The sequence below is a fragment of the Tursiops truncatus genome, chromosome 1, assembly GCF_011762595.2.
Source record: "Tursiops truncatus isolate mTurTru1 chromosome 1, mTurTru1.mat.Y, whole genome shotgun sequence".
Lineage (NCBI taxonomy): Eukaryota > Metazoa > Chordata > Mammalia > Artiodactyla > Delphinidae > Tursiops > Tursiops truncatus.
The window spans coordinates 174,351,268-174,378,830 of NC_047034.1; the positions used below are offsets into that span (position 1 = coordinate 174,351,268).

The 27,563-nt window shown below is 41.3% G+C and overlaps 1 protein-coding gene across 18 annotated transcripts in view; it reads right to left on the reverse strand.

The window, feature by feature from the left end:
* VPS13D (vacuolar protein sorting 13 homolog D) overlaps positions 1-27,563 on the reverse strand; it is a 244,693-nt gene that overhangs the window by 194,943 nt on the left and 22,187 nt on the right. For 17 of the 18 annotated variants that reach the window (XR_012327971.1, XR_012327980.1, XR_012327992.1 and 14 more), the window contains 14 exons: positions 26,262-26,363; positions 25,918-26,119; positions 24,655-24,834; positions 23,218-23,348; positions 21,930-22,005; positions 21,329-21,499; positions 20,186-20,316; positions 17,377-17,509; positions 13,068-15,281; positions 11,780-11,931; positions 8,058-9,089; positions 5,858-5,948; positions 3,969-4,095; positions 2,145-2,325 (listed from right to left, as the gene is read on the reverse strand). Coding sequence is in view for 15 of the 18 variants with exons in the window: in XM_073795836.1 (XP_073651937.1) it covers positions 2,145-2,325; positions 3,969-4,095; positions 5,858-5,948; positions 8,058-9,089; positions 11,780-11,931; positions 13,068-15,281; positions 17,377-17,509; positions 20,186-20,316; positions 21,329-21,499; positions 21,930-22,005; positions 23,218-23,348; positions 24,655-24,834; positions 25,918-26,119; positions 26,262-26,363 (4,923 nt within the window). In the remaining 3 variants the exon portion in view is untranslated. Of the gene's footprint in view, positions 1-2,144; positions 2,326-3,968; positions 4,096-5,857; positions 5,949-8,057; positions 9,090-11,779; positions 11,932-13,067; positions 15,282-17,376; positions 17,510-20,185; positions 20,317-21,328; positions 21,500-21,929; positions 22,006-23,217; positions 23,349-24,654; positions 24,835-25,917; positions 26,120-26,261; positions 26,364-27,563 lie in introns of those variants that run through there. The other variant, XM_033843121.2, reaches the window with a different exon arrangement.

The window sequence follows — 27,563 nt, forward strand, 5'->3', positions numbered from 1 at the left end:
ACATGCCGCGGAGCGGCTGGGCCCGTGAGCCATGGCCGCTGAGCCTGCGCGTCCGGAGGCTGTGCTCCGCAACAGGAAAGGCCACAACAGTGAGAGGCCCATGTATCGCAAAAAAAAAAAAAGGAAAGAAGCATCCACAGACAATAAGGAAGCAAATGAACATGGCTGTATTCTGTTGTAATAGCAAGTTGGCCAGTGGCTACCAGGATGCAGGGATTAGCACTGGGAGACAATTAGCAAATGGACACAAGCAAATTTTTTTTATTTTTTTATTTTTTATTTTTTTTGCGGTACGCGGGCCTCTCACTGCTGTGGCCCCTCCCACTGCAGAGCACAGGCTCCGGACACACAGGCCCAGCGGCCATGGCTCACAGACCCAACCGCTCCGCGGCACGTGGGATCCTCCCGGACTGGGGCACGAACCCGCGTCCCCTGCATCGGCAGGCGGACTCTCAACCACTGCGCCACCAGGGAAGCCCGACACAAGCAAATTTAATGCCCTTTTTATAAAGGTCAAACAAGCAAAAATTTTAAAGGGACTAGTCGACCCAAAAATCAGGAGAGGGGTTACCTGAGGCATTAACAGAATGAGATAGGGAAGGACCACATGCAACAGTCTTAGTAATGTTTTAATTTTTATTTTGGTGCTGGGTTCATAGATGTTCCTTCTATTATCACACTTTGTAATTTATAAGCATGCTACAGATATTCTTTATATGTATCAAATACTAAATTGTTTTTTTTTAGTCTCTAAAGAGAGAAAAAAAAGGTTACATACTGCATAATTATAACCATGGAAACATGTATAGGGAAAAAAGAACATAAAACATTCCTATGGTGCTAGAAAACTGATAAGATATCTTTTCCAGATTCCCTATAATTTGATTGTACTTTTATATTTAAAAACGAATACCTTCTCTATAACATACACAGGAAACCAGTAACATTGGTTGTTGCCAAAGACAGAAATTGGGTGGCTGAGGAAAAGTAATTGAGAAAGAGACTTTTCTCCAAATGTCCTTTTTTACTTTGATTCTGTACTAAAACAATATACAACATATTCAAAATTTTTTAATTTAAACTAAAACATAAAATTTTTAAGTGTTGCCATTATAAAGACTTAAATTTTAATCTTTTACCTAATAAAGCTTAAAAATAAATAAATAACAAGTTTTACAAAGAACTACATTGTAATTGTTTTCTGTGGTTCCCAAACTGTGTGCCAAGACACCACAGGAGGCTGCCTCACACTCACAGGTGCACTGCCAGGACATTTTAAATCTTTGAGGGAAACACATCATCTGTTAGACACTGCACAAACTACCAACCTGAGATGGTTTACACTCAATGTTAGATCATGCTACATTCCTTTCAATGATGTCACATCTTTGCAAAGCTGGGTCTTAAGCAGTTGCTGCTATAAAAAGCAAGTACCATGAGAAAGTAAATGTGGAAAAGGAAATGAGGGCTGTGATGTTCAACCTGATTCCAAGTGTGAGAAACTGTTCAGTGCCCAAGAGGCACATACATCCTACTAGGAAGGAATTACGGTTACTTAAAAATGAAACAAAAATCTCATTTTTCACTTACGTGGTTTTTTTCTAACAGCTACTAAGCTGTTGGTCATATATACTTATTAAGCTGTTTAGACTTCATTACTTAGGAAATGGAAAGACCATTAGGTGTTTCTTTTGGTCTAGGATGTATCACGGGAAAAATTCCAAGACATTAAAGGGAGCCATGAACTAAGAAGTTGGAGAACTATATCTGAAAAAAATCCTCTTCCTATAATAGAATAGATATGTTCTTTGGGACCACTTTCCAGGAGAAGTAACCCCACTGAAGTTCTAAAAGGGACCTGAAGTCTTTAGTGTTATCCATAAAAAGTTTATCTTTTTTAGAGCAAGCTAAAGCTAAACTTCAAAGGAAATTAAAACACGATATGATGAGTAAGGAACATAAGCTCTCCGATTACAGTAAGATTTCTGTAGATACTCAGCTACCTGGAGGACAGTAGTAAGCTTAAGATTACCTAATTACCTTCACCTTTTTCAGTGAAAGTTTCCAGATTTACCTCTAGAGATTTAAAAGTTCTACTGATCAGTCAAACTGGAAAAGCACCTTGGATCAATGACACTACCTACCGTCTGCCCCTCAATAGCAGCTCGCTGGCGCCCTAACACGTCCTGCAGCTGAGTGAAGTGCTGGATGAAGGCCACCACCTCCGCCTGGAAGCGCTGGGTGTGCACATACTGCACGGAGGCCATCTGGAGGCTCACTCGAATGTCGTACTCCCTCCGGAGCAGCGGGTCGGGCCGGCCATATCTAGGAGGAAGGGCAAAAATGTGACTCAGACAGCAGCAAGATGCAAATTAGTATTTGAAGAAAACTTGGGTGGACTTACGGGTTTCCCTAGAAAACAGCTTTATTAAAATGGAAATCCACCAATCAAGTTTTAGAAAGCAAACTCCAATAGTTACTTCCTTTCTAAGCTCCCGCCATGTGTTGAGGATGTTAAATAAAAGTCTGGCGTGATGGCCAGGGCTATAAACAGGGGCATAGCTCTGGGTGCTGAACCCACTCATGACTCCAGAACTCACTCAGAAGCCACCTGTGGTTCAGACCTTTCCCCTGAGGCTCTTTTTCCCTGCCTTTAAGGAAAAATGACTATTCCTGCTCACTCTTCTAGCAAAGACTGTGACAATATGGGCTTGAAAGGTAATAAAAATAAGACCACAAAACAATTGGTAAAGAAAATTAGGCAACAGAACCAAAGTTTCTGGGGCAATCTGTCTTCTGGAAGCTGAAAGAAGTCTTCTTTTTACTTCAGTGAAATGCAAGCTAAAGAGTTTTAGCATCTACATTCACAGATAAATTAGAAAACTTTTACAAATGGTTTTAAATTTAATGGAACATGATGCCCTAATAATAAATTATTATACAGGATACAGTCACTGGTGAAAAGAACTCGTATTAGGTGAGCACCTATTTTGTGTCAGGCAGAGAGTTAAGAGCTTGACACTAATTATCTCATTTATTAGAGAACCATGCCACTGTGGTAGGTAACAGTGCAAACAAATCAATCTAAATTCTCAGAACAGTATGATATACTTCCTCTGGAAAGGAAAGAAAAAGTTCTCAGACATCTTTAGGGACCATTTTTCTCAACTCTGGTTGAACATTAAAATCACTCTGGCAGGACTTCCCTGGTGGTCCAGTGGTTAAGACTCCGTGCTTCCAATGCAGGGGGCGCGGGTGTGATCCCTGGTCAGGGAATTAAGATCCCACATGCTGTGCGGCGCAGCCAAAAAATTTTTAAAGATCACTTCGGCAAGTTTAAAAAAAAAAAGAATACTACCGCAGACCAGAATATCTGAGAGCAGAGCTGGATACCTGTATTTTCTAACAGTTCCCTGAGAGGTTTAAATCCCAGCCTTTTAAACTTTCTGCTTTCTGAGAAAACCATTCTTTAATAACTACATAGGCTAAAAATGCCTTCTAAGTTCTAAAATTGAATATAGATTATGATTGTACTGGGAAAAATGCGTAATGTAATTTAAAACCCGTAACTTCAACAACTTTCTCAGGCTGAAATCATTCCAGAACATTCAGAGCTAGATGGAAATTGATCTAACATAGTCCCCTCAATATTTCGATAGAAAAACTGATGCATGGAGATTAAGTGACTTGCTCAAAGTCACATAACAAGTTGCTGTGAAACCAGACTAATAATAATCACAATTATTTCAATCATACCCCATTTATTTATTAAGCCTGAGTCGCCCACTTCAATGCAGATCCATTGCATTGGATATATATAAATCAAGATTCCCCATAACTAGATCAAATCAATTTTACGTAAGATGTTACGATTTTTTAAAACTTTTCTTCATTGTTTAGCTGACAAGAATTTGAAACAACAAGCAATTATGACAAAATGTTAAGTGAGAAAAGATCGGTATTTTTACTTGAAAGTCTGGAAGATGAGTGCTTCTTCCCCACTTGTAGTGAACCGTTCTCTATAGAACTCTCCATGGGATGTAAGGTCACTCAGAGACAGGCTCCCAATGCTTCCCTGTAAGGCCAGGTCTCCTTCTAGGAATGTTAAAAATTAGAACACATTCTTATGTATCTTTTTTCTGTCACACACCTTAAATTTGCCTGAAACAAAAATTGATACACACATGCTTCAGACTTTACACCATTTAATAAAGCAAAATTCAAAAGAAAATTTTCATATTCCTATACACCCAGAAAAATATTTTATGCACTATTGCAAATAGTCTCAATGCAAAAGTCCAAAGGGGCTGAAATAATACTGCAGCATCACACTTTAACACTTACAAGGGGAAAAAAATTAAATGCATACACAATTTAAAGGATAAAACATTTACAAATACAGATAAAAATGTGCTCTCTTCTGAGATCAGACCACTAATTAGAATTAGTGAAATATCATAAGGTCTATTTTGTACTACGGACAAAAAAATAAAGGAGGAGCTTCCCTGGTGGCGCAGTGGTTGAGAGTCCGCCTGCCGATGCTGGGGACACGGGTTCGTGCCCCGGTCCGGGAAGATCCCACATGCCGCGGAGCGGCTGGGCCCATGAGCCATGGCCGCTGAGCCTGTGCGTCCGGAGCCTGTGCTCCGCAACGGCAGAGGCCACAACAGTGAGAGGGCCGCGTACCGCAAAAAAAAAAAAAAAGAATAAAGGAGGAAGTGTCACAGATATGTTACTCGAACATTAAAAAATGGGTTTTAGTGTGATTTAATTAAAAGGCAAAATTAATGAGACAGACACTGGAGACACAGATTTGAAACTACTCTGACATTACACAAGTAAAGCCCCTGGAAAGTGGGTAGAAGAAAGAAGAAATGTTGAAATGTGCACCTGGGGTGCAAACCTATATGAATCATTCTTAACATGGTGTGGATATTGAAAAGGAATATTCTGCACTGCTGCTTCTGTGAAACAAACTTTATCATCATAATTAGCATTACAGAACAATGACTGAGGTGTATATATTTGTCGGGCTAGTTCTGCGCCCAGTGAACTGAAGACACATACTTATTTTTGACCCCTAATGTCCTCTAACAAAAATACACAAGCTTCTCCCAATTCTGAAGACCCATCTCTTCTAGGAACCTTTTATAATTAATTTATACCAGGCATGAAATCTCAATTTTAGTTCATCCCGTCCCCAAAAGACATTCTTATTTTACTACAGAATCAACATTGGAGCTTTGTAATCTTCCTTATTTCATTACCAGTTGCTTAAAAAAGGAGCGGTATTTTATGCACACTGTAAATCCCTCTGATTTAGAACTTGATACAGCTCCTCTCTTGTGTGCTACTAGGAATTTCAACCTATGGAGTCCCATTAGAAAGAATGCTAGCTTTGCTACAATATCCCCCTGCCTAAACCACCCCCTATTGGTGGCTCCCCCTATGCATGGCAACAGACTGAACACATGCCCTGGTTTCCCAGAGACGGCCCTGTTATATGCCTGTTTCCCAGCTGTAATTATGAATAATGCCCCCTTTCACTCCCCAAAATGTCCTAATTTTAGACAAAGAAATTACATAGTCACCCAGATAGTCTGTTTAAAACACAGACAGATGTCAGGACCCCATCCCAACCTAAAGAATCAGATTCCTGGGATGGGGAAGGAGTTGTGCCGACGTGTGCATTTCTAACGAGCTACCCAGATGATTCTGATCCACAGACCAGTATTGGGGCACCACCACCACAAATCATGGCCACTGAGCCACACCTTAGCCAGTAAGGACAGTTAGCTTTGTAAACAGGATGTTCAAACTCTTCCCAGATTTTGCAAGTCTGATTTTCCCCACTTACCAATCATTTCCAGGTGTGCCACTAATTTGGACACATTTGCTTTAGCAAGCTCACTGGTGGTCTTATTCAGCACGAGAGAGAGCGAATGAACCTAAGAACACAGGAGGTAAAGCAAGGCAAATATCACTGAGGGGAAAAAAGGTAACTTTCAGACAAACAGCATCGAGAAAGATGCTGCAAGTCTCAGGAAATCTGAAGATAAAGCTTTTATTTTACTGATGCCATCTTCATTTCAGCTTTTCTTAGTCAGCCAAACCATAATAAGAGGAGAGAGCTGATAGGAAATGAACTCTGTTGTTTCTTGGTATTTGGTTTTCAGGTTTTTGTGGGGTTTTTTGGCCTCGTCTATTCTTTGTTAGTGAAATGTTTTACATTATAAAACAATTTTTCCCCTTTTTGCATTCATCTCTAACCATCGCACTATTTTGTAATCACTCACACAGATTCATTAAGTAAAGTCCACCCTAAGAAATCTGTCAAAGCAAAATGATAAATACACTTAATGTTTAATGTCTTGGGACAAGTATTTAATAGAAGCCCGTGGTGACCAACTGGGACTTCACTTAGGAACTACAATCCAAGATTTTCTTTCCCAGAGACAACTATAAATAGAAGAAAACCAAAATCCTCTGTCTTGGGAACAGCATTCTCTGAGACAAAGAAATACGGTATTGCAATACTGTCATTTTAACCACAAAAAGGACTCTATGTCTATGATTTATTGAGGCAGGTACCTCTGAGTGTTATCACTGGGGTGAGGCCCTGATTGAAGAGAAGGAAGGAGAGAAGAGGGGACGGAGAACAGATCAAACCCCCATTCATACACTCTGCTCCCGAGTGGCAGAGCCCAGTGACACTCACGCCTTCATCTTTCATGCCTACCACAAAGTAGGTGATCGGTACATGTCTGATGAATGGGAAAAAATGGAAAAAGAAAGAAAATAATAGAAGGAAAGGAAGGAGAAAAATCATGTGTAGGGGAAGGCAGAGAAAAAAGGAGAGAATTATTACAGATGGAGCAATGACCCTGGGGGGCCACTCCAGCACCACAGAGGGTCCCCTTGCAGTAGTTTTTGGACATGGACGACAGAAGGAGCTCGAGGGAATGAGACCTTCATGAAGGGGTAAGTAAAAACACCTCTAGCCACTTAATCATCAAAATAATGTACGTAATGGGCCTAAAAATGCTCTGCTTAGAGGAATCCAGCTATAACCACCTGAGCCCACTCTTAGCATGGATCTTAGAGTCACCAGAAGTGGAACAACCGGATGTTGTAGACCTCCTGGTGTAACTAGGAAGCACTCAGCACCACCTCTGAAGGGTGTTTACCAAAAAGTCGAACCTGAACCTGATCAAGTCTCTAGAGCTAACTTCCATTTCTAAAATTAGAGGATAAAAGAAGTCAAATGGTACCATAAGGACACAAAGAGACAAATCCAGAGTGCGGGACACTCTAGGGGACACTAACCCAGTTTCTACAAGACAACTGCATGGGAGGAAAAGGTGGGGGGAAGTACCATTCACTGAATGATCATTTCTGCCACACACGTGAGGAGGGCCTTACCTACATCATCTCATTGAATCCTCACAACCCAATGACATAGGCACCATTAAACACCCTACGTTTATTGATGAAAAACTTGAAGGAGAAAGAGGCTAAATAATTTGTCCCCAGCCACACAGCTGTATGGTTACAACAAAAATGCCAGGATTCAAATCTAGGCAAATCTGACATTCGAGACTTCATTTTTAACACCTGTACTGTTGCTCTCAATAAAAGCCAGTAATGTTCTGAGTGAGAGGGAGATGATGACAATAGGCACATTTTAAAGTAGCTACTATGTACTGGACATGTTGCCAGGTGCTTTACATAATTCCCTCATTTAGTTATCATAGTGAGATGATGGAAGATGAGGAAACAGAGGCTTAGAGAAGCTAAGTAATTCCAATGAACTACACAGCCCAAAGGAAAGACAAGAAGTTACTGAAACCATTTATTTCCCCCGCCTCCAGATGGGATTAATGCTAAAACCTTTTCTAAAATACGAATGTCTACCCTTTTGTAATAGACATCCAGAAAACCATATAGCTCCCCTGCCAATAAGAAGAATTTTCTAGAGTAAATGTACAATGACAGCATTTAAGTAAAAAAGCCCACATTCATTCTTAGAACTTATGGGAGCCCAAGAGGACTGATACCTTGAGATCCAGTTTGGTGTTAACTGGATCCTGAAGTTCAGACTCTATTAAAGCGCTTGGCTCTGACTTCACGTTTTGTAGAATGTCCTCAGGCGGCACCTTCACTGCATGGTTGTCTGCAGTGGAGCCAATTCCAAAAAAATCTAGTATCATGACCCAGGTCTGCAGTGTGATCAGCACATCCAAGCAGTTAAAATCAACATCAATGCTCCGGTTAACTCGATTATAACTGGAAGAGAATTCTGGATGCTTCTTATCCACCAAGAATATATTGATATGGACCAAGGAATCATCAAATTTACTCCTTCCAGCAAGTATCTTGGGCTCCTCTACTGTTGGAGAAGGAGGTGGGGTCAAGGGACAGTCCTTGTCCTGGACTTCCTTTTGCTTCTTCCGGGAGGCTGAAATGGGTCTCTGATACAGCTGAAAGACATTAGGAGCTTCTTCCATGTGGGAAGGGAGAGACCGAGGCATATCCGGATACTCCACGTTGGACACAGAAGGGCAAGACTGAGAGAGATACTCTTTTTGTGCTAAACTAGATGGCTTAGGGGCTCCCCGAGACACCATCAGGTTCTTATATTTGGAATCTGGATTTTTCTCCAATAAGTCTTCCATCAGCAGAGAGCGCAGGGCAATCTGAATGGATAAAGTATGAGGATGGTCTTTACTGAATTCCACCTCAAAATCTTGAAATTTTAAGCTCACAAGACCTTGCGCCCCCAAAGTCAGATCTCCACTTAGCTGAACTTGAAGCTCTGATATACAGAAGTTGGCTTGAATCTGGGTAAAAGATCTGACTTCCTTAAAACACAAGGACTTTTGAGAAGAGTTAGAAAGGCTGCAGTGGCTGAACAATCCGTTCTCCTTCCTTTCAACGGAAGGTTCTCCACAGGTACCGAGGGAAGGCAGAGGAGAGTTAGGGCAAGGTGAGGAGGTGGCACTGACTGGAAGCTTATTCAGGTCTTCACTGTACACGAGATTGTCCAGAGTTTGTAAAACCTGCTCATATACATGCTTTGCTAACACCACCTGTATTCGAAGAGAAAAATTCAGTTATTCTGCTACTGTCATCAACTGCACTCATATGCACTGCCCACTAATTTTTTATGGCTTTCCCTGAGAAGTTTTAACTTAGGTGACAGCAAGGACTATCTTTTGTTTCTTTTCTGTCCTTACCTCTCTGTGACCCATATCTATTCACAAGGCCCTCCCCAAGTACCTCACAGAATAATCTACACACAATAAATGTTCAATAAGTGCTATTAACTGTAGGCCTGAATCAGCAAAACACTCTAACCCCAAAAAACAACCTCAAAAATTGAAGGGAATACTGCCAGAAGTCTAATGTGGTTATACCTTAGGATTGAGAAACAAGACTCATGGTTCTAAAACTCACTGATCACCACCAATTAGTATAACAACCTAAGTTTAGTACAGCTGATCAAACAGTACTTTTTAATGATAATAATGATAATGATGCAGATCCATGATTACTTGTTACTCCCTTACTTTGTTTTTAATTACAATTTCTTAATAAAACTGTTTTCAGGGAAGTTTTTTATTTACTTAAGGACAATTTTTTTAACAGAAGCATTCCAAACAGATACAGAAAAAACAGAATTAGAAGGTGATCATTTTGTAACCCCTAAATAAATAACGTATCCCACCACAGTTATCAGTGAATAAGACCTTACACGAGTGACTGACAGGGAATTTTACGATGGAGGGATCAGCTTCCTGCCACCTGAACACAATCAACAATTTTGGCATCACTAATGTCAATTAGACATTATGTGCCTCCTGATATAATATAACATAAAGTACACTGCACCACCTTTGAAGTGTTCTGGCCAAAAAAAAAAATCCTGAATCCAGTTAAACCTGCAGAGTTAACTTACAATTTACAGAAAATGGGGGGGACAAGTTCAGTGACACCACAAACTAACAGCCAAATCCGGACTGTAGGACATTGCGCAGGACAACTGACCTAGTTTTCCCAACAAAATAATGTCATGGGGGGAAAAACATGAGAGGGAAACTAAATGAATAGAGACCCACAAGTTGTACCATCCAAATGCAATGTACAGACCTTGTCTGGATCCTGATTCAAACAAACAAACCAAAAGTGAAAAGACGTTTTTGAAACAATCAAAACTGTCTCTGAAATCTGAAAATGGATTAAAATTCAGATGACACCAAGGAATCTTCATTAATTTTGTAAGGCATGATAATACCATTATAGTTACTTTTTTAAATGCACATAGTTTGTAGTGATACATTCTAAATATATAGGGTTAAAAATGGCATGAGGTCTGGGATTTGCCTTAAAATATTTCCCCAAAGGAAAATAAGAATGGACGAGACACATGTGGCAAAATCTTGGTAACTGCTGAATCTGAGTGATGGGTATATGAGGTTTATTAGACAATTCTACTTTTGTCTATTTTTAAAATCTTTCATAATAAAATATTTTTCATTATTTAAATTACTAAATTATTTTAAAGAATTATTTAAAATAATTTTTTAAGATTTTCATCAAAAACAACAGTAAGGGGCTTCCCTGGTGGCGCAGTGGTTGAGAGTCCGCCTGCCGATGCAGGGGACATAGGTTCGTGCCCCGGTCCGGGAAGATCCCACATGCCGTGGAGCGGCTGGGCCCGTAAGCCATTGCCGCTGGGCCCGCGCATCCGGAGCGTGTGCTCCGCAATGGGAGAGACCACAACAGTGAGAGGCCCGCGCACCCCAAAAAAAAAAAAAAAAAAAAAAAAAAAAAAAACCAAAAAAAACACAACAGTAAGTCGATGGTAACCATAAGATAATAAGTCAATATAATCCAATAGAATTCACATTATGTGCTATATTTAAGCTGAAATATTCATCCTAAGTAACCACCACTGATGAGGCAAAAGTTTAAAAGAGAAAAAGGAAATACCCTAGAAACCAAAAAGGAAAAGCTTTGGGGAAAGTTCTCTCACCCAGAGACCCATATCTAGGAACCACTGATGTCAAAAAGTATGTAGGTTCTGTTAACAGCACTCCTGGGTTACTCCAGAGCAACTGCCAGACAGACTAGTAACCAAATACTGCCCAAGGCCAGGGTCCACTGTCCTAAGATCCTGCTTGTCCTTGCTGTTTTATAATGTTATGCTTTTTGCTCTCATGCCTGTGAAAGCAGGAAAAATGACACTTTCGAAGGAAAAAGGATGACAGGTGTATACACACATACACCACACACACACACACACACACACACACACACACACACAAAATGAGGGGCAAGACTAAGTCTCCCTTGAAGGGATCTGTCAACAGCTCAGATAATCACATTGTTTTACAGGCTGGGCCAAATGTGTCAGAAGTGTGACAAGAATTATAACCTTCTGGGAAAGAGAGACTGACTTTTTAAGCAATGATTTTCCTCGTTTCTTAATGGCAATGGAATTAAGGATTTGCCCTCTTCCTCTACATAATTCGCCCCTCCTCCACATGAAGAAGGCTAACAAGACTGATTCCCCAGTGATAGAAGGACATGATAAAAGGATTCCATGGTTCATTGGAAGAAGTTATTGACAATAATATGAATATCTCTTTGAATTTATATATTTTCCTTCCAACATTTTATATATACAAAATATAAATATAACATACGTATATAATATAAATGTAAAATAATTACATAATTTCAACTGTCCTGACATAAAAATCAATAACGTGTTTACCTGCACTGGATTGACAAATTTTCCTTCGATCTTCATGATGCTAGAAGTTCCCAGGTCATCTGGACTAAGGGAGAAAGTCAATTCAGATTCTCTCTCTATAGGGATCTTCTCCAGTTTAAACTGAATGGTCGTGTTGTTCAGGATGTGAAAAGCTGGCATAAAAGAGAGGAAATGACAGACTGGAAACATTCATATTTACTGCGTTCCTGCTGATTAAGTAGAGAGTGTTTAGAACAAAGCCCAGGAGTTGCTCCTAGACCAGGAGGGCAGGTTAGCCTGGCACCTGGGGTCTATGACTGAATACAAACTTTGGTAATTATCCCAAGACCAAAACTCATAGCAAGCAGAGGTATAAGATAAATTTATACACAAAAAGTAACAGTTATTTTCATGACATGCTCCACTTGGTGGCTTCAAAATATGGTGCAGTGAACATTAACCCAGGCCAGGGTCCATGTTAAGCTTCTCTTAACCTCCCAAGCTGGCATTTTCCAAACCAAATTGCTCATCCATGTCCAGCTTTAGATTGATCCCTCTTATTGGACCTAAGTCAGAATCACAGACAATATAAGGTTCTAAGTAAACAACTTCTAACCCAAGCAGAAAAAGCAATCTTTTGCTAAGTATGTAAATCAATCGGTGAACACAGCTGAGAACCATAGGAGAAGTTCTCAAAGGCATTAATTTCTTCACCGATGAATAAGGCCGTCTAGGGCTTACCTGATTTCCGTGGATGCCACGTCTATTAATAGATTGAACTGTTCGGTTTTAGCAGATCAGATCGAGAACACAAACTGGCATTTTATTCCTAGAACCCTGGACCAAACCATTACAGAAGATGACAGGATACTCAAAGGAGAACATAACATCCAGAGACTAAGTTTCATATTCTATTTCTGTCAATCCCTCCAGCTGCCTTAGACTACGATATTTAACTAGGAAAGATCTACAGCTTAGGAATGAAAAAAAAAAACAGATGCATTTGACCAAATTACATAATACTCTAACAGAATCCACCCACTGAATCCCTGTGAATGAACACTCACCCAACGGGTCCACCTAAAAAAAAAAATCTTATTTTGCCAAATATGGTTATCAATGGAAAAAGTTGCAAACATTCCAACCTAATATGAAGCATTCTATTAAAATTCTGTTTTGATTTCTTAAATATTAACCGGGGATAATTCTAAAAGAAAGGTTTTTGTAGTTATTTTAAACCAAGTACTATCTACATGAGCTGGGTTTGGAATCTTTAAACAAAATGAGACAAAAGATACACACTCCTCACCTTGACCTCTATGCAAAGATTCAAAGAAATCATGTCGGGTGAAATGAGCTTCCTCTTGACTATTGGCACTGGCAGACCCAGAAGGAGAGCAAAACGCCTGGCTCACTTCAGGCCCAGGGCCCTCTCTGCCTGCCAACTGGGTGCAATTCAAAGAATATAATTTAATGTCTTTGATTTCCACTTGCAGACGGTCACTTCTGGATTCATCATCTCCTGCCACAAAATTCTGGATGAATATCTGTCCCAAGTGTCCTACCAACAACTCAGGACTCCCAGGCTTCCGAGGGATAGAAACAACTGGTGATTCAATGTTTATGTTCAAGATTAGCTTTACAGTGTCGGAATGAGAGGCACCTAGGCCAAACCCATATGTTTCATTTTCTTCTAAGATAAAGGATTCCCGGGCCTTCCTTGGAGTTTCAAAGAGTGATACCATCTCAGTGTACTCGGCCGTCTTGGTGGCTAGGACTGTGGTGACTTTGGTGGCTGCGCTTTTCAGCATATTTCGAAAATTTTCTTCCAGCTCATCCATGGACAATGTCAACTCCTTCAAAAATTTAGCAGAGTGGTTGTAATGCAAGGAAGCCATCTTGAGGTTGAGAAAACATTCCTGTTTAAATTTCTCAACAAAGGTGAAACTCAGAGCTTCAGTGAGGGCTGCATCTTCCATTCTGACAAATACAGATTCAAAGTAGCCAATATCACTGATGATATTTTCATAGCCTATGGAATTCCCAATGCTGACAACATATTGGTTCTTAACATTCTCCTGTGTCAAATCCATAAGCTGCAAACAGCCAAGAGAACCGTTCACGTCAAATGTGCTGCCCATGGAGACGTTAACTTTGGTGCCACCTATACTTGCTGTCGCAATTTTTCTGCCATATTTCTCTCCATTTGCCATTCCCACTGTCCGAAGGAGCAGCAGGTTAAGTCTGTGGATTTCCACTGCAACCTCGGTGTTTTGTTCATATGTAGATTGGTAAGTTCCTTGTCCCCCAAAGCTTCTTTCAAAATCAGTCATTAAAGGTTGAGGACTCAAATCATCTTTTTCCTTGGGAAAGGATTTTTGAAGAAAACCAATCAGCTCCACAATTGTCTCTGGATTTAGGATGATATCCAAATTATTCACCTGTAACGAAACCACCTGAAGAGTGCTGTCCAAATTCATCGATGGGCACTCTGAACTCACAAACTGATACTCCAGTTTTATGAGGGACTCTTGTTCCTTGGTGAGAATTCTGTCAAGAGAAACACCAGTGGCTGATCGGTCGTTCAGTGTGGCAGTATTAGTGAGGTGGGCCACGTTGGGTCCAGAGACAGGAGACTGGGCTCTGCTATCCCGGAGGCTTCCTGTTGGGATATCAAAGCTCAAGTTCTTATGAGAGGCCATCAAAAGATCAAAATCAGCACCATATGTCTGCATGGTGTCCACCAGCAGCAAACCATGAACAGTGAGGGAGACTTCAGCATCATAAGGCCTCTTCACAAAGTGAGCGTTGGTACCAAATACCTTGAGCACAGAAATGTACCGGCCGTTGCTCTCAACACCAAGCTGCATACAGTTCACTTTAAATTCAGCCAGGAGGAGTTGTGACTCCACCAGAACCTCCCGGGTATGCTGCTCCAACACCACGATGCTCTGGGTTAAATTCATCACCGAGTCTTGCAAACTTCCCCGCTGTCCCCCTTGGGGAAAAATCTTCTCTTTAATCTGAGTGTCAAAAGTCTTCATTTCTGGGGTGGTCAGGAGAGCAAAGCAATTCTTTAGAGCAGATATTTTATCTTCATTGATGTGGATCTTTAGGTCTGGTAGGTTGCCTGATAGCACGGCTCCGGGGTACTTGGGATCTGAAGTATAAATCAATCGGCGTTCTAACTGTAGGTGAACGTTGAATTTCTCGACCACATGGGTCGGTCCCACATCAATATCCTGGACATGCTTCCAGTTGTCCTTCACTCGTCCAACCATGATCTGGAGGTCCAGAAAGGACAGCGAGTACCTCTCATACATCTTCGTGCTCATTAAATGTGCTTGAAGCTGCTCTTCACTGAATTCAACTCCAGAAAATGGAGGTGTTTTCTCCCTATCACTGCTGTTTGTCTCGGGAGGTGGGGTGTTAGGAGGTGTGGCAAGAGGGGTCTTATATTCGTCATCACTAAACTGATTCTCTTCAGATGCTGACCCGTCCCCACTCTTCCTCTTGGAGTCATCTGCAGATGAAAAAAGAGAAGATTCAAAGTATATGTCTGCTCTTTCCTTCCTCTTCCCTTTAATGTAAGAATTAAGAAAAGTAGAGAATCAACCACCCCAATTTAAAAAATAAATGGATGAAAACGCCAAGCATTATATTCTGTATTTACCATTTATTCAGCATAAACTTATCTACTGATTTGGAAATCAAAACACAAAGAGTAAAAGTGTATGAACATGAGAAAAGATGGAGACCTGCTAACGTTAAGAACATATGTCAGGGTGCAGAAGCCAACAACCTGCTGCCCGAAACTGCCCCCACCCCCAATCTGAGCTGCACTGCGTGAGCTGCCATCACCAACCCCTCTTACGTCACTCTCCATATTTGTTTACTTTTTCCTGTATTCCTCTATGTGTACATTTTGTCCCCTCCCCCCACTAGAATGTTCTAAAAGAAGAGGTCTCCTCTACCTTCCTCAACACAATACCCCTAGTGCCTAGATCAATGCTTGGCAAGCAGCAACTGCTCAATATGTCATGTTCTAGCCCCAGAATTCACACTCTTAACCCCCCTCTCTTCTGCACCCAAGCGGTGCCGAGACAACAAAAACACATCGCTGGGTTTGCTATGTCTCTATTCCATGTTTGTGTTTTACAAATTCAAGTAGGTGCTTTCTGTGGTTGTGTGATCCTTTTCTTCAGATACAATTCCCTTTTCACATTCCCCTTACGGCCAAACTTTTCCACTCCAGCTCAAATTCTCTACCCTCTTCTCCTCTTCTAATCTTTCAGTAAAATAGGATAAGGTTGAGATTGTTTGATAAGCTTCCTCAATCTCTTTTATCCAATGAATCCTCTCTTTCCTCCCTCCCATCTCAAGGTGAACAATGACTATTTTTTGGATCTAATAATAGTAATGAAATTACCTTCCAGGAGTCTTTTTATGTATGTCCCTAATATCCCTAAATAGATTAAACCTCTATTCCAGAAATTATGTACTGAGAAATAATGTTTATTAAAATACAAAACGTTACACAAGAAATACAATGAAAAACCACAGTGAGATACTACTACACAGTCATGAAAATGGCTATAATCCAAAAGACAGATAATAACAAACGTTGACAAGGATATAGAGAAACTGGAACTCTCGTACAATGCTGGTGAGACAGTAAAAAGGTGCAGCCATTTTACAATCTGGCAGTTCCTCAAAATGTTAAACACAGAGCTGCCATATGACCCAGCAATTCTACACTGAAACAAACCCCGAAGACTGAAAATATACGTCTACACAAAAGCCTATACATTAATGTTCATACCAGCACTACTCATAATAGCCGAAAAGTGGAAACAACCCAAACGTCCACCAGCTGATAAATGGATAAATAAAATGTAGTATATGCATACAAGGGAACGTTATTCAGTCACAAATAGGAATGAAGTATTGGTACAGGCTACAACATGGATAAACCTTGAAAACACTATGCCAAGTGAAAGAAGTCAGACATAAAAGACCACGTGTTATATGACTCTATTCACGTGAACTGTTCAGAATAGGCAAATCCATAGGGATAGAAAGATTGGTGGTTAGCAAGGGCTCGGAGAGCTGGTAATGGAGAATAACTGCTTATGGGTTTAGACTATCTTCTTGGGAATGATGAAAATGTTCTGGAATTAGATAACAGTGAGAGTTGCACAATTTTACCAACATACAAAAAACAACTGAATTCTACATTTTCAAATGTATCTCAATAAAGCTATTATTTAAAAAGTAACAAGGGGGCTTCCCTGGTGACGCAGTGGTTGAGAGTCCGCCTGCCGATGCAGGGGACACGGGTTCGTGCCCCGGTTCAGGAAGATTCCACGTTCCGCGGAGCGGCTGGGCCCGTGAGCCATGGCCGTTGAGCCTGCGCGTCTGGAGCCTGTGCTCCGCAACGGGAGAGGCCGCAACAATGAGAGGCCCGCGTACCGCAAAAAAAAAAAAAAAAAAAGTGACAAGTGAACTCTGGAGTTACAAAATGTTAAATACCTCTTTTTTTAAGCTTTACTTGGCTTAGCACAGAAACACATCAATCTACCACGACGTGTCTTCATTACTTCACACTCACACTGTACCTTGGGTATTGGTCAAGAGCATTCTGCCTAGATCCACAACAACCAACACAGGATTCTTGAATTTGAAATCATCAGGAAATATAACCTGAGGGGCAGAAATGTCTAGTCGCACAGTCCACCGTTTACTCTCCTCCTGTAAAAATAAAACAAATGACGATTAAATAACCTTGAACTGCAACTGCTGACAGTGGGCAGCTTTATCAGCTAGGGCTCAAGCCTTCCAGAAAGCCACACTAGGGTCACAGGATGACGTAATGGTCTCTGATATTAAAGCAAAATGTTTAAACAAAAGTGGATCCAAATGTTTAACAACTTGAGACATTACCACAGGCAAATGTCTGAAGTGGGAGAAAAAAATTGGCAAATTACTGGTTTGGTGGGTTGTTTGCTCTTTGACTTTGATGATCAATGGTTTAAGAAAGGTCTGATTTCTAAATGTACAGGACTTAATACTTTAAAGTATTGTAGAAGTTATACAGTTCAAATCGAAGTAGAAATCCAAATATTTTTATTTATTCATGGATATTGCTAACCATGAACTTTCAGGCCAAAAGACCTTAGTGAAAAACATAAGCTTTGACATTTGAAATATAAAAAAGAGACCAATTCATGAATTTGTTAACAGTTCTTCCCTGTGACTAAAATTAGCTAGTTTATATAAATGCTATCAAAAAAAGTTGTATGTAGTAAAAAGCTAATTTATATAATTATACATAGTAAAAGCTACATGTAGTAAATTATATGTAGTAAAAGCTGATTTATATAAATGTGATCAAAAAGAAAACTCTTGGTCTAAGATAATCAGAAGGTACTAAACGTTGTAATTTGTGTCAAAACACTAGCAAAAACAGAAAACAGTACAAACTCTCCGCCCCTCACTACTTACCCCTAAACATTTTCCTCTGAACACTGCTGCCATGCCTTACACTCCCAGCTGGCTCTGCACCTTCCAAAGAAGCCACACTGACTGCTCCACCTACTGCTGCATCTCGGCAGCACACCTCCAGGCCACAGGGTCAGAAACCCAGTTATTTTCTTGTTTTGGTTTTTTTGGGTTTATTTTTAAATTTTTATTGGAGTATAGTTGATTTAAAATATTGTATTAGTTTCAGGTGTACAGCAAAGTGAATCAGTTATACATATACATATATCCACTCTTTTTCAGATTCTTTTCCCATATGGGTCATTACAGGGTACTGAGTAGAGTTCCCTCTGCTATACAGTAGATCTTATTTATCTATTTTATATATAGTAGTGTGTATGTGTCAATCCCAATCTCCCAATTTATCCCTCTCCCCTATCTTTCCCCCCTGGTAACCATGCTTGTTTTCTACATCTGTAACTCTATTTCTGTTTTGTAAATAAGTTCATTTGTACCATTTTTTTAGATTCCGCATATAAGTGATATCATATTTGTCTTTGTCTTCACTCAGTATGGCAATCTCTAGGTCCATCCACGTTGCTGCAAATGGCACTATTTCATTCTTTTTTATGGCTGGGTAATATTCCATCGTATATATGTACCACATCTTCTTTATCCACTCCTCTATCGATGGACATTTAGGTTGCTTCCATGCTGTGACTATTGTAAACAGTGCTGCAATGAACACTGGGGTGCACGTATCTTTCCGAATTACGGTTTTCTCCAGATATATGCCCAGGAGTGGTATTGCTGGATCATATGGCATCTCTATTTTTAGTTTATTAAGGAACCTCCATACTGTTCTCCATAACGGTTGTACCAATTTACATTCCCACCAACAGCGCAGAGGGTTCCCTTTTCTCCACACCCTCTCCAGCATTTACTGTTTGTAGACTTTTTTGATGATGGCCATTCTGACTGGTGTGAGGTGATCCTTCACTGTAGTTTTGATTTGCATTTCTCTAATAATTAGTGATGTTTAGCATCTTTCCATGTGCTTTTTGGCCATCTGTATGTCTTCTCAGGAGAAATGTCTATTTAGATCTCCCACCCATTTTTTGATTGGGTTGTTCCTTTTTTTTGATATTGAACTCCATGAGCTGTTTGTATATTTTGGAGATTAATCCCTTGTTCACTTCATTTGCAAATATTTTCTCCCATTCTGTGGGCTGTCTTTTCGTTTTGTTTATGGTTTCCTTTGCTGTGCAAAAGCTTTTTAGTTTAATTAGGTCCCATTTGTTTATTTTTGTTTTTATTTTCATTACTCTAGAAGGTAGATCAAAAAAGATATTGCTGTGATTTATGTCAGAGTGTTCTGCCTATGTTTTCCTCTAAGAGTTTTATAGTGTCCAGTCTTACATTTAGGTCTTTAATCCACTTTGAGTTTATTTGTGTGTCTGGTGTTCAGAAACCCAGTTTTGCTGGACTGTTGAGATGGCTCTGGGCTCTCCCTTTCTACTTACGGCATCCTCATGTCAGCTGGTCACTTAGCATCACAAAGTGACCGTCCTTCCCAGGAATTAAAACTGGGACATCATTCCAATTGTTTTTCTTCTGCTAACAGTACATGAAAGGGGGTGTTCTTAAGTGAAATATTTACAAAATGTCAGGTCTAGAAAACGGAACAAAGATGAGTCTGGAGAGTGTTCCAAGATGGGTAAAAGGAAGAAATATGATCTCGTCTCAGTCATTTGTTTTTACTTATTAAACCCGGACTGTACAAGACATGGGATTTTATTTTTTGCTAACTGCTAAGTACTTCCTAGATTCAGTTCACTTAATCAGTGTAACTGATACAAGCATGTCTATCTATGTAGGTAAAGAACTTAGAAGAAACACCTTCCTCTTCCCCGCCCCCCAAAAAGAGTATTTACTACGCCTACTTACAATGAAATCACCCACTAGCAAACGATCAAGAGTTTGTCGGATTTCCGCCTTGGTCTGCATCTTCAGTCTGTTATATTGTCTTCGGGCAGCTTCAGCCACTCTCAACTCAAGTTCAGACTGATAACCAAAACCTGCGAGACGGGAAATATACAGGAGTCAGAATTTTCAAATGGCTGGGTGAAAGAAAGCACTGCAACTTCTATTCTCACCAGGGATTTCCAGCAAAGCTAGAACACAGTCTGTACAACAACAGTTCCTTACTCCAGCCTGACCTGGTGCCATACAGGGTAACCGGAATGAGGCGAAGATGGGCGAGAAAGGCACCTTTCAAAACATCCATGTGGAGAAAGGCAGTATGTGAGGGAAGGATACCTAAGTTACTAGAATTTCTAGAACCAGTTTCTGAAAGATTCCAAACTATATTTCAAAATTCTTAAAAGCATATTACACTGAAAGAGCAATTGGAATTTATAAGTAGTATATGCCCTCTACATTCTATCAGTGACAGAGCAATGAAGTCAAGATATTTATGGCCACTGTTTAAATGAAAAGACTCAAAAAACTGGACCAAAAACTAAAACAATTGTTATGAAGAGGGAGAGGCAGGATACATTTAGGAAAGTACCACTGTTTTACTGACTTCCTTGTCAAACAGAAGTGCTTCTTCTGCACATACTGTCTCAAATCTTTTTTGGGACCAAAGGAAGGCCTAAGTGAATCAATGATGACACAGGAGAGTGCAATGGTGAACCTTGGAATACTTAATGCTGCATGAAACAAGTAAAACAAACCACTGATCCTGTCATCTAGGAGGAAACTGAACATTCCTCCTAAATTCTCTGGCCTAAAATATCCTGGGTAGCCAAGGAAATCACTGTCCTCATGGAATGGGAAGCATTTTAAATGCATGCTAAATGAAGGCAAAGAAAGAGAAAATATGAAGGCTATTGATTCCTCTTGGAAGAGTAACTTTCCAAGGACATCCACTTTGATTCAGTAACTAAGGACAACCCTATCCACTTACTCTGCAGGCCTTCTCTACCACTACCAGGTCACCTGAATGTGTAATAACCCTTGTCCCAGAAACGACAAGAAAGATGTCTTTAGAAAGTCACATAAGAGCAAACAAACAAAAAAGTTAACCTGAGGTATGAACCTTTCCCTTGTAGAAAAAGTCTGCTACTTTTTTAATAGCCTGGGGATTATATATGATGTTCAAGGGCCTCGTGTTGACATTCAGCCGCCTCTCAAAATGGCTGTGCACTGGATTTCTCTCATACAGCATCTCAAAAAATGGGTCATCTGGGTCTGCAGCTAAAGGAAAGAACCAGAGAAAGAAAATGGAACACAGCAAAATAATCATCTTATTCTTGATAACTGATAAGGACTTCTGGGAAAAAAAGACATTTTCTCAATTATTTTCCAATTAGTTCTCATGTATGAAAATTTTATAAAACAGAAAACCTAATAAGGATTGACTAATTGTCAATAGGACTCCTCAAACAGGACCAGGTTGTTGGACTCATTCCCAACACGTAAGTAACCCAGGACCCGGGGGCCCTGAGAGTTGCCCCAGTCACACATGGGTGGAGGGAGAGCATGAGGCAGTCTTCAAGTCAGACAGGGATCCACACAGCAAACCACTGGGCACAAGACAGGATACACTCCCTCTCTGCTGACCAAGACTACTGATCTATAATCATCGCATTTTGAAGAATGAGTTTAAGAACATATGACAATTTACCAGGGTAATGATCGCTTCTGTCTGCAGATGCTGTTTGGAGTCCAAAAGACTGTGAGACTCTGCCAACTTCTTTTTGCTGATAAACACACACAAAATGCAAAAAGGTCAGGGCGAGAGGGACCAATTCACTGTGCACACGCTCTCTCATGTCGTATGCTTTGGCATCACTCTTGCTTAGCACAGTCAGAATCAAAACTCGTCTGACACCAGGCGACTGTGGACTTGCAGGCTGAGCCCTCCAGTCTGTGCCTTTCCCCAGCCTGGTACGGGCAGTGCGCTACTCTGCACTCAGCACACTTAATGAACGACTGCTCAACAAGGACTGAGTGTGTACAGCTTTTCACACTTTCACTCTGCCCACCCACACTCTCCCCAGTGCCCCATGACAAAACATTATGAGAAGAATAAGGGGCTAAAGATTCAACTCTTCTGGGCTTCCCTGGTGGCGCAGTGGTTGAGAATCCACCCGTCAATGCAGGGCTCGAACACGGGTTCAAGCCCTGGCCTGGGAAGATTCCACATGCCATGGAGCAACTAAGCCCGTGCGCCACAACGACTGAGCCTGCGCTCTAGAGCCCGTGAGCCACAACTACTGAGCCTGCGTGTCACAACTACTGAAGCTCGCGCGCCTAGCGCCCACGCTCCACAACAAAGAGAAGTCACCGCAATGAGAAGCCCGCACGCCGCAACAAAGAGTAGCCCCCGCTCGCCGCAACTAGAGAAAGCCCACATGCAGCAACGAAGACCCAACGCAGCCAAAAATAAACAAACAAATTTATTTTTAAAAAAAAGATTCAACTCTTCTGACCATCTTTTTGCCAACTTAGTAAGATCAAAGATCTTCTAGTCTAAAAAGAATATTATATATAAAAAATTACACCTATAGAGAAAACTTGTGGTGGTTCTTTTGTAACTCTGGAAACATGAGATGACCTATCAGTGACTGAGGGTCAGAATGAATGAAAATCACTGTCGGATACAGAGGACATTCAACATTGACCTTGAAATGCAGAAAATAGTGGTGCTGATAGCATTTTCTTCCAAATCAGAGCAACTATTCCAAGGTGGCTATAACACACGGAGGGAAGAAGGCATTGCCATAAATCTCACCAACACTTGCTCTCTGACAAATTCAAAAAACTTATCTACCTCCAATTTGATTTTGATCAGCCTGTCTCAAAATGATCAAATGTCAGAATGAATCAAGTTAATACTACTTTTGTTGCCTAAAACAGACCACAATTCACGAACACCCTGGATGAATCAGCCATCCCACTGCTGTACGTACTGGATTAGGGAAGACCAGAAGAGGAAATAGAGTCCCTTCTGTGGCCAGGTCTCGAAGAAACAGTCCACCCAACCGGACTGAAAGCAAGGAGGAGTTTCTTCGAGGAAGAGATTCTGCTAGAAGTTTTACACCTACAGAAAATAAATGTTAAGAGTTATACTATGCCATCATAGCCTTAATTATTTTAAAAGTATAAGATATAATATTTTACAGAAGACTATCAGATATCATGAACTATTTCTCCTTGAAATTTGAACAAAATAACCCTATCTACATATTATATGTCTATCTATATAAATCTATAAGGAGTATTAGAAGTTTCCCAACAGAATGAATTTTAAACAGAGCACTTTACAATTAAATTCAAGCAATCTGCTAGTTCACACTAAGTTTATGATTTCTCAGCTCTCAAGATTATAAAGTCAAAAACAAACTGGATTTTTTTTTTTTTTGGTCATTTGCCTTTAAACTACTGACAAGCCACAGATAACTGGCTATTTTATGAACTGCAATAAATCTGTTTGTAAGAGAAAACGAACATCTGGGTATTTATTTACATACCTTTAATTCAAATTCAGAAAAAGAAGTCAAATACAGTCAATCTTCATTATTCGCGGACTCCATATTTACAAATTCGCCTATTCCCTAAAATTTATTTGTAACCCCAAAATACTCCTCACGGTGCTCTGCGGACATATGCAGAGCAGCCAAAAATTCGAGTCACCTGAAGCGCATGCTCCCAGCTGAAGATGAACATGGCAATGCTCTGCCTTCTTGTTTCAGCTCATACAAGTGCCCTTGTGTGGTCTATTTAGTGCCAGTTTTTTGCATTTTTGTGCTGTTCCTTGGTGATTTCGCTGTTTATAAGGGTCCCCAAGCACAGTGCTCAAGTGCTGTGCCTTACAGAGGAAATACATGTAGTAGATAAGCTTCACTCAGGCATGAGTTACACGCCGCTGGCCATGAGTTCAATTAATGAATCAACAACATATATTAAATAAGGTGGGGCTTCCCTGGTGGCGCAGTGGTTGAGAGTCCGCCTGCCGATGCAGGGGACACGGGTTTGTGCCCCGGTCCGGGAAGATCCCACATGCCGCGGAGCGGCTGGGCCCGTGAGCCATGGCCGCTAAGCCTGCGCATCCAGAGCCTGTGCTCCACAACAGGAGAGGCCACAACAGTGAGAGGCCCACATACCAAAAAAATAACAAAATAAGGTGTCTTTAAACACACACACTCATAGGACAAGGTTATATACTGATCCGTTGACGAATGTGATGACCAGAGGCTTGCAGGCACCTAACCTTGTGTTTCCCCTCGGAGCCCGGAGTCAGTATTCACGCAACTTTCTAGAACATAACTACTGCAAATAATGAGACTCAAGTGGACACCCGTGCCCAGAGAGATACAGAGCATCAGGTGGCTCTCTGGGAGCAATACCTGAAAACTCAAGCTGCATGAAAGCACTCTGATTCATCTGGGCAGCTCCCAGCTCCTGGTGCAGCAGAGTCACGGTCCCTCGCTGTAGCTGTAAGTTCAGTTTGGCAAAGACATGGTCTCGCTTTGTGTACGTGTTCATACAAGAGGCGTCTGCAGTGGGGTCAAAAAACTCCTCGGAGCCTAAATGTGAGGAAAAAAAGACTTTAAGAAAACACATGGGAAAATTTAAAAAGCACTGATCACAGTCATTATGACATTACTTAACTATTTTCCCCTTTTAGGGAAGAACTCCAAAGTCACGGGTGACTGTTTTATTCACCAATGTGAAACGACCCTAACTGTTTTATAAGGGCCCTGATCAACTTACTGTCAAATGAGGGACGATGCCAAATTCATGATAAAGTACACTATAAGGCAGCACTGCCCGATGCAGTGCACTGTCCTACACTGCACTGTCCCACACAGTGGCCACTAACCACAAGTGGCTTTGAGCACTGTGGCTCATGTGGCAAGTCAACTGAGGAAGTGAATTTTTTATTTTAGTTTAATAAATTTAAATAGCCATTTGTGACTACAGCTACCATACTGGACAGCCTGGGTGTAAAAGGTGGCTCCGGATTGGTATTCAAGCCTCCTCAGAGTTTAAAACTTTTGAACTTGTTCAGATTTAACTCTCTTACAATCACTGCCACTCAGATCGATCTGAAACCATATTAATATACAAATTCAGTAATGGAGTTGCAAATAAGTATCTCTTGAAACTTCCTCTCTCTGACTCTATGAACATGAGACAAACCGTTACCAATGTCTTTTTTTGGGCTGTGTTGGGTCTCTGTTGCTGTGCACAGGCTTTCTCTAGTTGCAGTAAGCGGGGGCTACTCTTCGTTGCAGTGCACAGGTTTCACACTGAGGTGGCTTCTCTTTGTTGCAGAGCACAGGCTCTAGGCATGCGAGCTTCAGTAGTTGCAGCATGCAGGCTTCAGTAGTTGTGGCACGTGGGCTCTAGAGCGCAGGCTCAGTAGTTGTGGCGCACGGGCTTATCTGCTCAGCAGCATGTGGGATCTTCCCGGACCAGGGATCGAACCCATATCCCCTGCACTGGCAGGCGGATTTTTAACGATTGCACTGACTAGGGAAGTCCTTCTACTTTTTTTCTATTTGAAATATACCATGGGCCATTTCACAAATAACAGATGAATTATGAACCAAGGGTCTCCTTTCACTATAGCCAAGAAGGGCAAGTAAAGGCCAGCCCTGCCTTACCCAGGATCTCCTCAGGAGTCCAGTGTTCGTGCTGCTCTGCAGTCAGGCCCTCGACTGGTTTCCCTTCAGGGCTCTGCTGCCCATACCAGCCGCCCCAGCCAGGAAACCAGGACTGAAGGTACTGCAGCATCCCGCTGCCTCCGCTGGGTTCCGGGTCTCCAGGAGACTCTCCCGGAGAATACAACTGAGGCTCTCGTAAGCTCTGTGTCAATCAAAAATGAGCACATATGAGTACTCGAAGACAGAAACAGGAAGTGATACACCGCTGCTTATTCTCTGTCTGCCCACAGAGGCACTCAGAGCCTAATGGGTCAGAACACATCTTTTCACAGAGGATTTCCTACCTCTGCCAGTTCTTCCTGTTTGTGAAATCGTTCATGAACCAGTTCACGCAAAATCTTCAATTCCTCAAAGCTCTGTTCCTCTTCAATCCGACACACTTCCTCCTGTTTGGGTGAAAACAAACAAACAAAACAGGTATTATAGCTCCAGAGAAACGGGACACCTTCACAAACCAATCCAGTACTGTGAAGAAACCCAACTGGCCTCCAACGTTTCCCAACATTTAGAAGGCCAAGAAACAATGAAGATAAACAGTTAATTCCATAATTGCTACGTTTCTGGTTTAAAAAGCTTTTCCATATAACGCTGATAGATTCTACCTGGTCTCTGAGATGAGACTAATGGTAAGTACAGAGGGAGCAGACACAGTACTGAGTTGAAAATGGGAAATGAAGAACACGTGCTGCCAGAGTAGCCCATGTTTGCACAGCAATGGCAGTTTACAAAGTGCCTTCACATGTGTTACCTCAATTGATTCAAGCTGGTGGCCAGTTATTATTCTTCCCACTTCAGATGAGGAAACTGAGGACCAAGTTTACAGAGTAAGTGTGTAGGCCTCCAGCTCCTTTTTTTTTTTTTTTCCTTCGGTACGCCGGCCTCTCACTGTTGTGGCCTCCCCTGTTGTGGAGCACAGGCTCCAGATGCGCAGGCCCAGCGGCCATGGCTCACGGGCCCAGCCGCTCCGCGGCATGTGGGATCCTCCCGGACCAGGGCACGAACCCGTGTCCCCTGCATCGGCAGGCGGACTCTCAACCACTGCGCCACCAGGGAAGCCCTCCTCCAGCTCCTTTATGTTTCATATGGGACATTACCAAGGAAGTGGTCATTTTCATTTGTTTCATGCTAGTTAGGAAAGAACAGCGGTGGCCAGCTACATGCAAAGATGCAAAAGAAAGCAGAGGTAGCTATCCTAAGCTGTTTCTTATACGCTATGATTAAGAAAGGATATTATATGTGTTTACTTGCTCACCTCAGTTGTAATTTAGATTTTTCTCTCCCTCCATGTCTTTGCCTGTGCCTTTAAGAAAACCATCCAAAACAAAAGGTCTGGTTTATTCCATCCTTTTCATAAGGTTTCTATGTCAGTAACCATGCCTGACACTGGTGAAAAAAGCACTAGCAAATTGAGTGGGTCATGCCCGGGGTGCTGGCAGAAGAGGTGAAAACACCCAGGGGTTCAGCACTGCCACTGGTTACCACAGTGGGGTGCTCTCATAGGCTGAATGTGTCCCCCCAGAATTCATATGTTGAAGTCCTAACACCTGGGATTTGAAGGTGGCGCCCATGGGAGGTGAACAGGTTTA